The sequence below is a fragment of the Cricetulus griseus genome, chromosome 2 (genome assembly GCF_003668045.3).
Source record: "Cricetulus griseus strain 17A/GY chromosome 2, alternate assembly CriGri-PICRH-1.0, whole genome shotgun sequence".
In the NCBI taxonomy this organism is placed as follows: Eukaryota; Metazoa; Chordata; class Mammalia; order Rodentia; family Cricetidae; genus Cricetulus; species Cricetulus griseus.
The window spans coordinates 301,352,361-301,369,116 of record NC_048595.1 but is presented as its reverse complement, the minus strand read 5'-3'; the positions used below and the strand labels follow the sequence as shown (position 1 = coordinate 301,369,116).

Below are 16,756 nucleotides of genomic sequence, written 5' to 3'. Positions count from 1 at the left end.
GTCCACGCAGTCATCCCCCTGCCTCGGCTTCCTATCCTCACACACACAGACATTCCCACTTCCTTAGCTTCCTGCCCTCACAAGCTATCACACCTAGGTTTTGTTGTTGTTGTTGTTTTTTAATGTGGGTGCTAGGATCTGAAAGGGCTTCCGTATCAGAACACTGCCCTCTGGCCCATCTCCCTACCTACCATTTTCTTGTTACCAACACAATGTTTCATGAGTTGAAACATGTCTACTCTTTGTAGTATGAAATCAAAGAATGAAAAGTCAAGTATCTTACCACAGTCAAGCATTTCTGGAAATACAAACCATTGACACTGAACTCCAAAAGTGTAACTGCCCATTATCTCAGAGGTTACAAAATTCTACCTCAAAAATATCACCTGTATCTTAGTTACTGTTCTATTGATGTGAAGAGACACCATGACCAAGGCAACTCTTGTAAAAGAAAGCATTTAGTTGGGGATTTTCTTACAGTTTTTGAGTTAGCCCATGGTGTTATAGATAATTCCTGGAATTACTAGTAAATACATTGTTTTACTGAAGTTGGTCTGAGATTCTTGCCCATAAATCAAATATCCTGATTGTAAGTAATCAGGCATCTGTACTGGCCTGTCCTTGGGGTTCTGATAGGATACACCATCAACTGCAGCCACTAAGAGCACCCACCACCTGCGCATATTCACTATGTTCCCTTTTAAAAGAGGTCTACACACCTACCATCCTTCTCTCTTTCTCTCCTATTTCCTCTCTTGTCTCTGCTGCTGCTCCTGTTTCCAGCCACTCTCCCCCCTTCCCTTCTCCATTTTTATGATCCCTTTCCCAAAAAACAAACCCTCTGCTTAAACCCTGTCACAACTCTCTTGTGTGCTGCTTTTCCTACAACACTGATAAACATAGCAAGATTAGCATTTAGTAAGTTCAGTTACGAGACCTCACGATGCTATAGTTTGAACATACTACTAATGCCTATTTTGCAGGAGTGCTGGGAACTGGCAGCATCATAGGTGGTATAGAGTGCAGTGCTACTTCCTTAAAAAATGGACAAATCCACGCATTTAAGAGTGGGAATCTTGTGTAATGTAACCTTTCATGCTTCCAGAAGAGAAAACCAATTTGGACATCTTGCTCCATGCGTGGTCCAGTCACAGAACTGAGAAACCCATTTCCTCCTCTTACTGATTCCTTTCATTTGTTAATCATATTACATAAAGATCTGTCTTCCACTGGAGCGAAAAAGGCAGAGATAAGGAATCCTTAGGTACATGTGCAAACAATGAAGAAGAAAAATTAAACTTGACTCCAAAAGGATTTTGAAGTTTGACAATCAATGTAATGGTCATACCTATTTTTAAGACTATTTGACTGCTGTTTCTAAAAATGTGGAAAAACTGTTCAGTGGTTTTCAACCCAATTTCTAATGTACTCTTTTAACATTAGGACCAGGGGAGAGGAGGGCTGCATCCAAATGCAAAATTACCTGATTACATTTGGTTAATTATTTAAGATTTAAGTTCACATCTTTTAAATCCTCAATAATTTCCATAGTAAAGTTTAGAAACAAAGCATTCAGAATGATCTAAATTTAATTATAATGTTAATAGTGTTTGACTGATGCATCACTAACATAACCAAATTCCAAATAAATTGCCAAACAATTATACAAAAAAAGAAAAAAAAAACACTTTTATTTTCCACAAGGAAGAGCAATAGGAAAAATTAAATCATTTTCCACATAGTTTTCTTAAAACAGAGCCTACAAGGACATATTCAGCACCAAATAAAAAAGAGAGATTACGAACAGCCATAGAGTATAATCTATAAAGCAAACATTTAATATTGCACTTTGTTTCTCGAACATTTTGGATTTTACTTTTCCTAAATGAAAAATTAGGAAGCTATCTTGAATACTAGAGCTCAACTGTGACCCTCACGTTATATCAGAAATTGACCAATATTTAGAAAAATGTAATGCCTCTAAATTAGTAAAGAAATATTTAATGGTAAAAATAAACTTTGTCATCCAGTGCCAATTTTTATATTGGTCATTCTTGCTAATGTAGTATTTTGTAAGAGTATGGTAGTGAGTGTCCGATGCCATGCACATCAACAATTGTTCCCTAGTTAGACGTAACAGGAAGATAAGAGGTGTTTGCAGACAATCCCTCCCAAACGAAAACAAAACCACCAAATGCCCTTTATGCCAAATATTCTATCAGCTTCTTCTGAGGGGGACATTCACAAAATGATTTAACAATAAAAAAATAATTCACCCCATTTCCTTATTATCTAGTATTAGTTTGCTACTGGAGCACAAACCCTTTAACAGAATCACTTAAAACGCGATTCATTTTTCCAGTGGGCTTTCTTCACCCTGTCAGCATTATTTCAAACATGAATTGTCTTCCATGTTTTCTTAAAGGCCACTTATGGAAAAGCCTATTTTGTATGAAGCTTTAAGACAGTATTTAACCAGGTCAAGCACCAAGCCAGAGTTACCACTATTTTCAGTCACTTTATTAACTGTGTTAGATGGCAAGGTAGACAGATTTAACACCCATTTCACACATATGTTGCAATATCAGAGATGCTGGTGTCACTAAAAACAGAAGTAAACTCCTAAAAAAAAATAAATAAAATCACTCACTGTTACTTGGGAGGGTGGGTTTTACTTTTCCATGAATGCTGGTATTTTTGTTATGATCCAACCACAGATTATCTTCAAAAATAATTTACTGATGTGTTCTGTCTATACATACTCAAAGAGGGAGACCTCTTCCGATAGAAAATAATAACACACATATGGACAAATTAAAGCTATTTATCCCAGCAAACAGTCTAGTATTTATAATTAAGAAGTTACACACTTTGGCAACAAATTTGGGATTTTATTCTCTTAAACTTGAGCAAATGTATAAATCAAGTTTCTCCAGTCCTGACATACACACTCTGGCTTATTAAAGTATTTTGCATCAGCAACAATGATTTCCAAACATATGTGTTTTGGAGGTAATTAAGGAACTATATAAAAATAAATGTACTTTCCCCCCCCTTCCCTAAGTGACTGGACAATTTCCATTTACTTCTCAAATAATAAAAATAATTTTCATGAGCAACAGCCCTTAACTCTTTGCTGGTGCCTGGCCTACTGTCTTTCTTCACTGCACTCTTAGCTCTAGTTTCTTCTTACATGTAATGATAAAAAGGGGATGTGGGTGGGTTATCAGTTTTGTGTATGTCCCATTTCTGAATATCCCTCTCCAAAAAGCCAACCAAACAACACCAACATTATCATCATCATCAACAACAACGACAAAATAACAGTGCAACAAAACACAAATAGCATTCCGACAGTTTGGCAAGTGATGCATTCACCTGAGATTAAGTGATTTTAGGCAGTCAGTAATAAAATGCTGCTTTGCTGTCAATAGTAGAAAGGCAACACAGTCTCAAAGAAACCAAGGTACACGATCCTAGAGTCTCTCATTAGCTTGCTCCTCTTGTCTTTCCCCTGCAGATAGATGTGCTGCAAATCTACTACAGTAGGCTGCAAAACGTACAGCAAAACGATTGGCTTGAAGGCATTTGATGTTTGTAAATAAATCCACAATAGGATCCAAGCTGAAGAGGTGATACATGGTCAGCCTAGTAGGACAACTCTGAGCATGTGCACACGCAGGTGGAGTCCAGGCTACATTAACTTAAACAAACAAAAAACAATAAACACCACAAACTGTCAGTGCGTTTTTTTGTTTTTTTTTTTTTCATGTAAAAGTTTTTCAAAGCTTTCTTTTTGTTCCTTGTTGTGCTGACCACAAACAAGTTTTAAGAGTATCAAGAGTCTGGCATAAATGGAGAAAAAAAAAAAAAAAAGCTGTAGTGACACTGAGCTGCACAATGTAAGCATTGAGCATGTGCAAATTTTCAAATCAGAAGGACCATGTCCTCCTCTGCAATGGTGTCTTGACACGTATGACACAGGCTAAGATGACTGCTCTCAGCATGTGCAGTGTTAAAGGAGAAAGCTTAGATCTTCAAGCATGTTGGAGCAGCCCCAGAATGCTGCTGTAGGATTCTAAAGCATGATCACTGGTTGTTTCATGTATTTGCCATTTTCTGGGCAAAAGCAATTCCACTTCCTCTGAAAAACGTGTCTCCAAGATACTTCTCTGTCCTCAGCCGGAAGAGATACAGTTCGAAACCCATATCAACTCGAGTCAATCAAGTGTTCCTTCAACGAGAGGGGCAAGATGGTCTGTCCTCGGATGACTGATCAGGGTTTGGATCAATCTAGTAGAAACAAGATGAAATGTACAAAGTTAATTTGGTATATGACTGCTTTTGAGTCTGCAAAGGTAACCAATATTATCAGAGCATACATAAGACTGCTTAGCAGATTACACCCTAATATAATGCTCTCTATCTGAAGATCATGTTATGTTTGAATGAAAGGGTGTTAGGTTACCAATATGATTTATAGTTATGCATGAATAGTTCAATTTCACCAAAGTTACTAGGAAGGGTATTTTCACTCAACATTGGGGTTCTTAAAAATCAGTTATATACTAGGGTACACCATCAAACCACTCAACTCCTTTGTAAAGTATCTTTTGTTCTTGTCCTAAAATGTCACTGCATCACTTCCCTAGGTTCTGTGAACAACATTTCTAAGGGTCCTGTGAAGGTTAACTCAAAGATCTGTCTGGACAAGTCCTGCTCACTTTAAGTATGAGATAACCCACATCACCTCAGAAGTTTTTATGCCAAATGCATTTTGAAGAAAAAAGCCAATTACCTTTTATTTAAATCATATTCCAGAGTTTAGGGTTGTACAATGTTGAAATTATATTATATTCATCTTGAAATGTGTAGAATTTAGGACAAATTAAAGTGAATTCTAATTATCATTCTTTTCAAATGCCCCCTTGAAAGCTATGAACATTCAAATTAAGCCAGAACACAGTAAGAAATGTCAGAATAAAAAAAAAAGTAATAAAATTTGTGGAAAATGGTTTTCAGTCATGTGTTTTTATGAACCATCCTAAGACAGGAAAAATGTCTAATCAAAAATTTGCAAGAAAAGATTCTGAGTACTCTACAATTAATGAAGATGATTCTACATAATTACATCTAGGGCGGGTTTCTCTGTGTAGGTACAACAGAGAAACAGCCCCTTCTTGTCTTTCAGCTGGGCTGCTCTTCCAACCTATACTGTAGGTATAGGGGCTACTTATTGTTGAAAATTCAGCTTCTCAGAGAAGCCCTTCTGATTTCTAAGACCCAATAATTGATTCATCAGATGAGTGGTGTTTCCTAACAAGGTTGACGCTGGCTGGTTTTCCCTTCTAAGTTAATTTTTCTCACTAGTCTGTGAGTTTTTCCAATGCAAGTACTCATCTTATTCACATGTGTGTTGGTGTCATTAATATAAAGTGCAGAATAATCTAGGAGTGTACAATGCTGTTTAAGAAGTTATTTGGTCTGTCTGTTTTTTCTTTTTGTTGTTGTTGGGTTTTTTTGAGACAGGGTTTCTCTGTGTAGCCCTGTCTGTCCTGGAACTTGCTCTGTAAACCAGGCTGGCTTCGAACTAACAAGAGATACTCCTGCTGCCTCTGCCTCCCAAGTGCTGAGATTAAAGGCGTGCACCACCGCCGGCTTAAAAAGCTATTTGGAAATATGCTATTTTCTCCTATAACTAAGAATGTTAAAAATGAAAGAATTAGATTGGAAAAGGATTATGATCAATATAAATTCTAGCTATTTAATTATGCTTACAAAATACCAGTTTTCTACTGATACTTTAAAATAAACTCATTTATTAAAAAATGCTAATGATTCAACCGAAGTTTGGCCATCACCTTATTTCCTGAATGAAGTCAGAAGATCTGACAATTCTAACTTTTAAACTGGTGTTCTAAATGTTTATCATCAGCTTAACTAAGAAACGACTACCTTTTAAAAGCCTGTATCTTTTTTAAAAGCTTGCACTGCTGTTTCCTAGGAGACCCAGCACATTTCATCCTTGACTTGGTACTTACCTCTGAATAAAGAGGTGGAGGCAAGAACCGAAACTCCTGGATATATGCAAACAGTGGTCCCTGAAGAGCTCTTTCAAAACCATCGCAAGCATTCCCTGGGGCGAGATTATTTCGTCTTTGTTCCTCAGTTACTACTTCTGCATAGCTGGGTGGTGCTGAAGGAAAAAGATACACGCAATTCGAACAACATGTTCTTATGCATGTCAAAATACACAGAATAGTAGATATTAAAAAAATGTCATGTAAAAGAATAATTATTTGTTTGGTGATTAAAACAAGCAGGACAAACAACAAAACAATATTAAGGTTACATATGCTAACTGAAGAAAGATAAAAATTTAACTAGGGTTGTAAAATATTAAAAACAAAAGAAAAAAGTCTTACTACTAATAATAGAGTAAGTTTAGACATGTATTATCAAATTACCTTCAGGTCTTTCAGGAAGGGATAGGCCGAGCCAGTTCATGTTCATGCTACACTGACTGCTCACACTTGAGGTTCTGCTACCGAATGGATGAAGAGGAATGGTACCGATGACAAGTGGCAAATTAAGAAACAAATCCATAGCTCCAGGAATATCCACATATACCTAAACAGTAAGCAGATGTTGAAGTCAGCATTTAAGCAGAATTTTTTTTAAAAACACAACCTAATTTTGATATTAGCTGGGATCCCGTTTAGTTTCTAGAGAACTTCTCTTTTATATGCAATGCCCTAGTTTATGTGAGGTAATAATGCAATGTTTTGTACACACATCTACAGTCTACCAAGCATCAATAAGTCAAAATAAGGACCCCACAGATTCAAGAAAAAGTGATAAGAACTTCTTACAGGAACACCTACCATTAGTGAATACTCCACACGGATTATACTACAGTCAAGGATGGAGGGGGAAACTGGTGGAATTTTTAGTAGCTTGCCATTCCATGTCTCTGTCTTCCCAGATGATAGTGACTCCCCACGTAAGTTTGCCACAAGCTGTTTTACTTCCTTCATTTTCCCTTTGGCATAGAAGGCCTGTGTTTGGTAAATGGCTGCCTTTGGCACTACCATTCGGGAAGAGCAGTTCTCAATCTCAGCAAATATCTGTATTGATTCACCTGTAGAGGGAAAACAGTTACTCACTATTAGAAAACAAAAAGGCACACACTGGTATCTGGTGTAGACTTCTGAAGCTCAACTAACTCCATGGAGGAAAAGCTATCCTGGAAGTGAGCAAGGATAACTCACTGTTATAAAGATGACCTGCTCACTCACCCTGACTACACAAAAAAGGAGACTATAATTTGTGAAAAGAAAAGGGATCCATCTGTACAACCTACACAGCTTTACGAAGTAAGGAATGCTGAGGGTTTATATTCGGTAACAATGCCAAGTTTATACAAGATGCTTAATAAAGAAAACTGCTTTTTGTAGGCACCAACCGCATCCATACCTGGGGTGTAGCCCTTCCTCTCGATTTTGGCACTTAAGGATATTGGGCCTGAGGCGCAGAACCAGCAACAGAGTGTCTTGTCTTTTGTGCCTGCTTGGGGTGACTGTAAGAAAGAGAAAAAACATCAATGTATGAACTAATAAAAATGCCAGAATTGTTTGTTATAAAAGTAACTAAGAGAATCAATTTTGTTCCTGTAACAGATAGTTTTTAAAAATATCAAACTTCTGTCTTTATATAAACTTCTATTCAATAAAATAGGTTAAAGGCCTAACACCCTATTCCAAAGCAGACTTTTAGTCCATTGTGTACAATAATGAAAACTAATTTAAAAAAAAAACCCTTTCCAAATTCCACATAAATTGTCTTAAACTTGGTTGTAATTCAAAATGGCAACATCTTATTTTGAAAAAAGAAAAAAAAAGGTTGTTTGATAAAATGTAAAACACATTTTTATTCAATTTAAAGATGTTATCATTTGTTTAAACCAAATCATTTTTGAAGCCAAATTTGAATTAGTATAATAAAATGCAATTAAAAAGAAATTAATTTTTTCCCCATGACAATGATGAATCCCCATCATGTGACACCTAGCTCTAACTAGTATAAAGCAATGTGGTACAAAGTTTAGATTGTGACCGGTTCAAGTAAGAAATTTAAGCCAACATCCTAAATGATTAATATTGTTTGTCAACTAAAGTCATTTAGGGACTGGACCTTGTTATTGCTGTGTTCTGCAAAAAAGACACTTCATATCACATATGTGTGAAGTGTAACTTTTAAATGTACCTAGCTAGCACTGTGTGAAAAATAGGAGCATATTATTCATTCGATTGTGTGCTCTAGTTCTACCTTATTTTAAAATAGGTATTTTTAATGGAATTCAATAGAATTGCGTTATTAAAGCTATGGAGACTGCATGACTGGGCAGCATAGATTAGGTGGCTATTCTTTATGTGTTCAAATGTCAAAAACGCAATGAAGAACCCAGGCACTTCTTACCAGTAATGAAGGAGTGTTGATATCTATGTGCTCAAAGACTGTGAATTCCTTCTTTAACTTTACTGGTAGAAGCCAAGGCCTATGCAATTCAGCTTTCACCCAATAGCGCACACTACCGTGTCGGCCTTCGAATGAGGTAGCAAGTGGTCTGTGCAAAATATAAAAATGGAGATATTAATCTTACACCTCTTTCAAAAATTCAATAGTCGATCAGAATAAACACGTTACCATGTTGTACTGTCTATGAGGTACCACGTGTATAAAGGCATCACCATGTTGTACTGTCTGTGGACCAATGAGGTACCACATGCATAATCTCTTAAAACTCTCCAAAGGGGATATGATAAGTCACTGGGGAAAGGCCTTTTATTTTCAAATAATGATAAGAGTTAAATGTAAGAGAAATTTTGTTTTTAATGCCAGAAGAATACAACCCCCTTAAACTAAAGAGTCTACTTTTAATGTTGGTGGCAAAATCATGAAAGTTAAATGAACTATTCTTGAAAAGGTAAGCATTTTAATTTTAAAGTAAGTATGGCCTCACTATTTCTACCTAAAAATCCCAGACCCCAGTCAAACATTCAGGAAAAAAAAAAAAGAAGAAGAAAAAAAAAAAAACCCTCCCTATAGTGCTCTACTTTTGTTAGCTAGGAATTAGAACCTCTTTTTATAGCAACTAATTAGCACAGAAAAAGCCTAGAATAGTCTCACAATTTCCTATTTCATAAATTCATAGAAACAGAGAGGGTGCTTTTTACACCCTGTCCAGCCAAATTCTAACTCTCCCGTGACTGTTTTCCACCTTTTCCTTCCAAGGCTTGAAAAGAAAAATCTTCCCATTAACCTAGGTCAGATAATCAGAACTGTTTCTGGACTTGGCCAGGTTGGAGGTTTTGTTGTCTGTAGGTTTTAACAAGCAATCTGCTCCATTAGAGAAATGTGCAGTGCTGTTACTTAGAAGGCCATATTAGATTGGTAGAAGCACCAGTATTTTACAATGACTATAAAGTCTATGTAGAATTCCAAGTAAAATTAGTAAACAGAATTATATATATCCAAGGCACGACAGACTGTCATTATGAGTTAAGTTTATTATATAGATCAATTAGTGCCAGTTCATAAGTTTTAGTAGCAGCTAAAAGGCATTATGCAAAAATGTTTACATTCTCTCCCAGAAAGTTGTTAAAATGCTGAGAATGTACTGTATTTCAAGCTTTCCACTAAGGTAGCTCTGAGACACTTCCTTTTAAGTCCAGGTTATGCTATCTTACGTAATGTCCCCAGTAGTGGTAGCTCTGTGTACAGAAGCTACTGAATTTGTGTCTAAAGAAGGGGACTCCTTGAGTTAGGGCAGTCTTATGGTTACTTTCTAACATTAACCACTCACATTAGCAGAAAAGGTGGAATTCTGAATTCTGATCCATCGAGCTACTGAGATTCAAGTGAAGTCTCTTTTAATAAAGGACAGGCTAGTCAGAAATTTGATTGAAGACTGTTTGATTAGCACCTTAGGACTCACCAGTGCTAGATTAAATATTAATATTCTATATCCTCCAAACACTACTGCAGAATACTAACAACTGACTGAGTGTGCTTTCTGTAATTTTGCCACATTAAAAATAGCTCCTTCTATTAATTACATTGTTTTCCTCGACCAAGTTTCTGTAATGAAAAGGGTTTTTTTCAAGAAAGAAAAAAAATACTAAAGTATTTAAATATGGAGTATTTACAGATTGTGCTTAACTAAGTATGTCCAAGAAAAATCCTACTACTTATAATACTTACGTCTGTGGAAGCTCGAAGCTAAATGCATATTCATGCCTTCCTGAATGAATAGTGTTGAACCCTTCTTCGGAATTATCATCATCTAAAAGGAACAAAAAGAAAACAAAAATCTTGTCGTTAAAGGTCTACATTCTCTGGCAGCAATCTTCATGGATGTTGTTCGTTATCATAGCCACATGCTTTCATCTTATAGATCAGAGTTCTAATCCCAACTTCATTATTTGTTCTGGCTGAAAAAAACCCTTGTTCTTCACCTTCCTCATCACCAAAATAGGGATGATGAACACTTACACTTATAGGCTGTTTTATTTTAATGAAAAAAAAAATCCAAATAGAGAAAAAAAATTTTTATCAAATACAGTATTTAACAAAAGGTTCAGGTATCTTGACCACCAATTGCTTAAGTGTGCATAAACTAAAAACGAACTTTTTTAAATTGCCAGTTTTAGGTGAATATTGACTTTCTTGAGGCAACTATTCATGTTGCACCCAGGAAGCAGAGGTGGGAGGACCGCTGCAGGGATTCAAGGCCAGTCAGTGGGGACCCTGTCAAGGGGAGGTGGGGTTTCAGTAACATCTCAAAGCTAAAAATATTCACTTAGACAATATTCAAAACTCAATTGGTTTGAAGCAGCAACTAACATCAGGCTTTTAAGTTTAATTACAAAGGACTGAATTTAAAATGTCTTTTTACAAAGAAACATTTTGTTCAACACTTGAAAAATTAAGTTTAATTGGGTAGTTTTCACTTTTGAGGGGTGTGGAGGTGGGGTGTAATGACATTTCATTTTACAACTAATTTTTTTTGCTCGAATTCATTATGTGTGTCATGAAAATAAACTAACAAAAAATGTGGAAAAGGTTTAGGTAATTCGCCAACCTGCTACTTGCTTTTCTTGGTGTGAAATCCTTTTTAATTAGCTGGGGGAGGCACTGGTGTAAGGCACTGTATCTTTATATTTTTCTTCACCGAAGTATTGTAAATACACAAAAAACCATGACTTTCATCCCCAAATTATGGTGACCCGCCTATGTCTGACACTGCTTCCCGAGCCTCCCGTGGAGCCCCCAACAGTGTGTTAACCCTGGAGCCGGGCCGGGGAGCCGGGGCTCCTCCATCAGCCCTTCCAAGGCGCCCAAACTTTGCCTCCCTCCCGGTTCCCTTTTGTGCCAGCTCAGCAGTCTCATTGAGGCGAGCCACGGCCGCGGCGCCGTGGTAAACAAGTGCCTGGCTGTCAATCAAGAACTAGACTGGAGCAGGAGAGGACCGGCCTAAACCGGCGCTGAGCAGATCCGAGCCGGCTCGCCCGCGCGCGCCCGCGTTCCGCGCGCCCCGCTATACCATACGGCATACGTCTCGCGGCGCTCGCGCCCGCGCAGCGGAGCCTGCTGGGCTGGGGGCGGGGCCACGGCGCTCCGCGCTTCCGCTTTCCACGCCCCAGCCGGTGACCGGTTCGATCTGGCTCGAGCCACCCTGACACCTTTACTGTTAGAGCGAGGGGGAACTGGGGCGGCGGCGGGGAAGTGACGGCCCCGGGGAACAATGGGCGAGGCCGAGCAGATGGCGGCGCTCCCCCCCCTCCCGCCCCCCGCCGCGCTGCCACTGTCACGTCCCCTCAGCTCACACAGGTACCGGCTCCGGGGGGACCCTCGCGCCCGGACCCCCAGCTCCCTCCCAGAACGGTTTTCAACTAAAGCCATGGCCAGGGCAACGGCACCTGCGACGGCTGCTGCGGGCGACGGCCCGCGGTGGGAGGGGGCTGGGGCGCCCGGCCTGGGGGACCTTTACCGGCGCACGCCGGTTCCAAGCCTCGCCCGAACCGGCGCGAGCCGGCTCGCCCCACCCGTCCGTGCCCAAGCCAATCAAGGCCTGGCATCGCCTTAGCAACAGGCTAACAAACCCGGCTCCGCCTATCGCCGCGCGCCCGAGGCGGGCGCTCAGCTACCAGGCTAGTTTGAGAGCTCCCAGTTTGAAGTCATTGAAACTATTCCAGCCTGGGGAGCTCGTCCACGCGTAGCCGGGCTTACTTACGGGCACCTCGCAGGGTGCAGGTAGTTTAATAAACCGTGAAATCGTGGTGCAACGGATGCAGTGTCTGTCCCCATAGCTCTTCTACTTTGCCCTACTACAGGTCTTAATTCCTCGAGGAAAAGCCTTTGTCTCTTCTCACTCATCTTATTAAAGGCTGCAACGTCCAAGCAGGTTCAAACGCAAATCCCTGTGTCTGCTATTTTTTTTTTTTTAAACCAGCACTGTCATTAGGTATTGTATGCCCTATCCGTGTGGACGCTGGGGAAGGTTAACTAGGGAGCCATTTCAGGATGCAGAATACATCGGCACAGCTGCGTAAACCCTAAGAAATGATTTCACCTTCGTATTTAAAAAAGGATACGTTAATTCTGTGTGACCATGCTCAATTTCTTGCTTGCCTTAGTTCAATTAACATCTCCCCCAGGATGTACCTTTTAGATATTTTTTTAAAAATGAAAGCATGCCTCTATCTGAAAAATCGCCAGTATTTGCAATAAAATACTGCATTAGAAAGGAGAAATACAAATTACATAACCAGTTTTAACATTATATTCTTCTTGGACTAGGAATTAAGTCATCGCCACCACCTGACGCGTGTAACCAATCTGCTGAGAGCTGAACAAGCGCCCCTCCTCACCATCCCCCAGAACTGGTCCGAAACAGGATTGAACCGCTTCTAACAAAGGGTGGAAACTTAGAAAACAAGCTTGGAGTCGCCTATATTTCCACATTGTAACCACTTAAACAACAGATTGCGAATTTCAGGACCCCTTCTCGCTTTAACAATGCCTTTATCTACCTCTTGTACCAAAAAAACAAATCCGATGTACCATGTACTTTACAATTCCATCTGTCTGCCTTGGGTTTCATTGAATCCACGTTCCAAAGTTAGACATGATGCTCGAGGAGAAAATTGCTGACCCCGAATGCTTTTTAAATTGACTTAATAGTTTGCATAATGATAGATATTATTCTTTAAAAATAAATGATGCTTGATATACATTTTAAAAGGAATAGGGAGAAATAGGGAAAAAACACGTGGGGTGTTGATGCCATATGTCAAAATAAGCCATGGAAGCCCTTTATCAAAGAACAATAATGAAGTCTTTAAAGTCTTTTGCATGTGGATATTAAAATCAGACACATTTACCAACCTTCTGAAAATGTCACTACTGTTCTTTATTGGAGCTCATTTTTGGATCTAAGATTGTAAAATAAAGGGGGAAATCCAATATTGGACTGCAGCTTTTGCAAACAAATTTGAAAATATCAGTAAAATGACCGAGTCAGATTTAAATACAGTTTATAAGGTGCAAAAGGATTCCAAGTGCGTATGGCAGATATGAAGCCAGTTATAGATGTAGTTAAGTGCAGTTTGCAGTCACTTTGCAGACGCCTGCATGCATTACCGTTTAACACGCTTGAACGTCAAGGAGAAACTACATCTTCTAAGTTTGCTAACCTTTTATCATACTGCCGACTAGAACTACATTAAATGAGATTCAAGTTCTCATACAAAGAAGACGAATCTAGTGACTAATACAAAAACTTACCTCTTTCGTGCCCAATTAGGATGTCTTTATGGTTGAAATATTCTACTTCTTCAGTGTAATTCTGGGTATAGGCAGTATTGGAGCCGGCGTTTCTAGATTCAGTCCAGCGTACTTTCGCATGTCCTCTTGCATGAATTTTAAGAGATTTTACTCTGATTTCCCCAGTAACTTCTAAATTCACCCTTCCTGAGACAGTGTCCCCGCTAGAATACACGGGGACATTGCTGTCATTAAGACAGTCAAAGCTTATTGTCAAACTCTTCACCTTTCCCAGCACCATGATTATAACAAAATCTATAAAAATATAATGTAAGACCAAAAAAAAAAGTCAAGATCACATATAAGATGTGATCTTCACTTAACACTGATCAGTGTCTTTGCCTTGCAAAGAAAAAAAAATCTTGCAGGCAGGATCAGTGATTGTCTACAAATAGTTCATTGAGATTTCTTAAAAAGTCAGGGCAGCAGGGAAGCTGCTGCTCCACGCTCCTTCCTGCTCGTCTCAGTGGTCTCCTTACAAAGACGGGCGGCTGGAGGCTGCCAGCTCACTTTAAGAGCAGCTTTGTGAAAAACAACCCCAGTGCGCAGGCGCACGCCGCGACTGGCGGCCAGCCTTCCTGCGCGCTCCCTCCCGCGCGTCGCGCGCGCCCTGCTCGCCGCGCGCTCCCGCGCGGTACAGTAGGTGTGGGGCCGAAGCTGTCGGCTTCTGTGCACGGGCGGCGGCGATTGGCAGGCAAGCATACCGCCACCCCCTGCCGTGCACGCACTCCGCGAGCCGGGTAGAGGGGCCCGGCAGCGCCAGGCCAGGAGAGTTTGCATCAGGGCCGCAGCCCGGGAGGAGGATGTGCGAGCCTTGGGGGAAGGGGAGAAACCGGTTGGGCAAGCGGCTGGTGGCCCAGTCAAAGCTGATGAATTTCAAAAGAAAACGTAATAAAAAGCAGACAAATATCGTTCATAGAAGAAAGCATTGTTGACTTGGATAGAAGCAACAAAAGCAAGCAGCCCTTTGTAGGCTGGGTGGCAATGGACTAAGCCAAGGCCCGAGGAACTGTAAAACAATGCTCCAGGGAAGCCCTTGTCTTCTGGGGCCTTCCCAGACTCCTACAGCGTCAAAGGCAACCAAGTTGTCTGTGTGTGTAGGCCTGACCACTTCCTCGAAGGGAGAAAAAGCCCTTTTTCAAGACACCACCTACTGCTCCATTTGCAGGGGATGACGCAATTACAACCCCTGTATGCACAGGAGTAAGAATAGAGTTCACACCCCAAATTACCACCTCATAAGAATCAGTTTGAACATAGTGATTTAGCTGACATTGTTTACAACAGACTGAAACTTAGCTAGGGAAGCCTATTCAGTGGTTTTGGTTTTTAAGTATGATTTGTTACATAATTGAGGCTTAATTTAATTCAACATGCTAATTCCAAAGCTACATCTCAAAGACAGGTACATTTTCCCTTTGTGAATGCTTTGATTAAAACTGGCGCTGAGTTCTAAACTTCACCAACATTCAGAGGGTGATGGCATAATCTGAGATTATTAACAACCAACAGAACTTCTTAGAACAGGACTATGCAAAATAAAAAAATCTGTACTATGCATAACTAAAAAGTGGGGGTGTGGAGTTTGTCCATAGTTAAACACTTTAGATTCTTTTGCATACTAAATCAGGATAGGTTGAATCCCAACATATTAAACACATTCATCTTGTTGTTTTCTTTAAGGAAAAAAAACTATATTTTTATTGACTTGGATTTTAGTTGAGAAGGCATCTAGAACTAAAAAAATATAGAATGTAACCATGTCAGGAATAATTAGTGGGCAAGCCATTTATCTGAAGAGTTTAGCTTGTCGTGCATAAAATTATGCATTTGTGTTTAAGTGGTGGAAAAAAAAGTCAACTTTCTTCTCTCTGTTGACACCTGGTGGATGATCTAGGTAAAGAACCCGACCCTTTGGTTAACCGTTGGTAACAAATACTGCTGGTGTTTTTCTCCCCCTAGTGGTCACATCTAAAATGTCAAGTTTTGTTCTGTGTAAGGTGGATATTAGGTGTTAGGCATTCAAATATTATAGAGCAAGGAGTGGAGTTAAAAGTGGACACAACGAGTACATAAGTGATTTTAAAAGATTTTATTATGGTATGCATGTTTACAGACAGAGTGTGCAGTATGTATGTAGGTACCTGTGAAAGCCAGAAGATGGGGTGGCCTGGGACTCCCTGGAAGCATAGTTGTTAGCTTGGCAATGTGGGTGCTACCGATTGAGCTCAGGTCATCTGGAAGAGCAACGAGCACTCCTAACTGTTGAGTCAGTTCTCCAGCCCTCAGTACGTATAAATTCTTTATCAAACTGAAGGCTAGTGGGTGACTGAGGTTTTGGCAAAATCTCTCTAGTTCGAATATGATACATTTCTGAAAAACGAAGAATCAATATTTAAGTACATGAGAATTGCATTTGATGGGAAAGGACCCTGGTAGTATTTGTAGTTTTCAAAGTTTCTAAGTGTAGGGTTCATTCTTTGATCTGATTCTCCTAAGATCTTTTGCTTCATTGTAGTTACTTTGCTATTTTCTAATGAGACTTCTCCAGCACTTTAGTAATGGGCAATTTGCTAAAATCTTACTTCCCATCATTCTACCTGCCTTCCATTCTTTTAGCCTTGTTGCCCTTTCCATTTTAGACTTTGTCCTACACTATTCCTCAAGTGTCTAAAAAATACATTTGATTCATTTTGTCTTTCCTTCCTACTGATCAAAACCACAAACAACACGAGAAACAAAACAAGTCTGGGATGTCTAAATACTTGTTTATACTTTCATTTCTAAAAGAAATATTATGCTGAGACTAAATTTTGAATATTATTTCCCCGGACTTTAATAGCTTTCCATTTATAGACTCAAAATGTCT

The 16,756-nt window shown here is 39.5% G+C and overlaps 1 protein-coding gene and 1 long non-coding RNA gene across 6 annotated transcripts; one reads left to right on the top strand and one right to left on the bottom strand.

Moving 5' to 3' along the window:
- Nucleotides 1-1,661: 1,661 nt before the first annotated feature.
- Nucleotides 1,662-14,393, bottom strand: Arrdc3 (arrestin domain containing 3). 5 transcript variants are annotated; one of them, XM_027401799.2, is made up of 8 exons: nucleotides 13,849-14,392; nucleotides 10,264-10,345; nucleotides 8,479-8,626; nucleotides 7,477-7,579; nucleotides 6,885-7,141; nucleotides 6,468-6,630; nucleotides 6,042-6,196; nucleotides 1,662-4,293 (listed from the first exon to the last, which is right to left on the bottom strand). In XM_027401799.2, the coding sequence occupies exons 1-8, from the start codon at nucleotides 14,126-14,128 to the stop codon at nucleotides 4,237-4,239; spliced, it is 1,245 nt and encodes a 414-aa protein (XP_027257600.1). In that variant the 5' UTR covers nucleotides 14,129-14,392; the 3' UTR covers nucleotides 1,662-4,236. The 5 variants fall into 5 exon arrangements, with proteins under 5 accessions (XP_027257600.1, XP_035296367.1, XP_035296368.1 ...); XM_035440476.1 differs by lacking the exon at nucleotides 8,479-8,626 and having other exon boundaries at nucleotides 13,849-13,866; XM_035440477.1 differs by lacking the exons at nucleotides 8,479-8,626; nucleotides 13,849-14,392 and adding an exon at nucleotides 11,982-11,998.
- LOC113834172 lies at nucleotides 11,670-13,539 on the top strand. Its single transcript, XR_003482555.2, has 2 exons — nucleotides 11,670-11,892; nucleotides 12,862-13,539. It is a non-coding gene; the product is annotated as an uncharacterized LOC113834172 (long non-coding RNA).
- Nucleotides 14,394-16,756: the final 2,363 nt, after the last annotated feature.

What these genes read in the sequence shown, in the direction of transcription:
- Arrdc3 (XM_027401799.2), bottom strand. Translation starts at nt 14,128, where the DNA reads ATGGTGCTGGGAAAGGTGAAGAGTTTGACAATAAGCTTTGACTGTCTT. An exon ending in CCTAATTGGGCACGAAAGAG is followed by an intron (nt 10,346 to 13,848) that starts GTAAGTTTTTGT and finishes TGTTCCTTTTAG; the next exon opens with ATGATGATAATTCCGAAGAA. An exon ending in GAGGAAGGGCTACACCCCAG is followed by an intron (nt 7,142 to 7,476) that starts GTATGGATGCGG and finishes TTCCCTCTACAG; the next exon opens with GTGAATCAATACAGATATTT.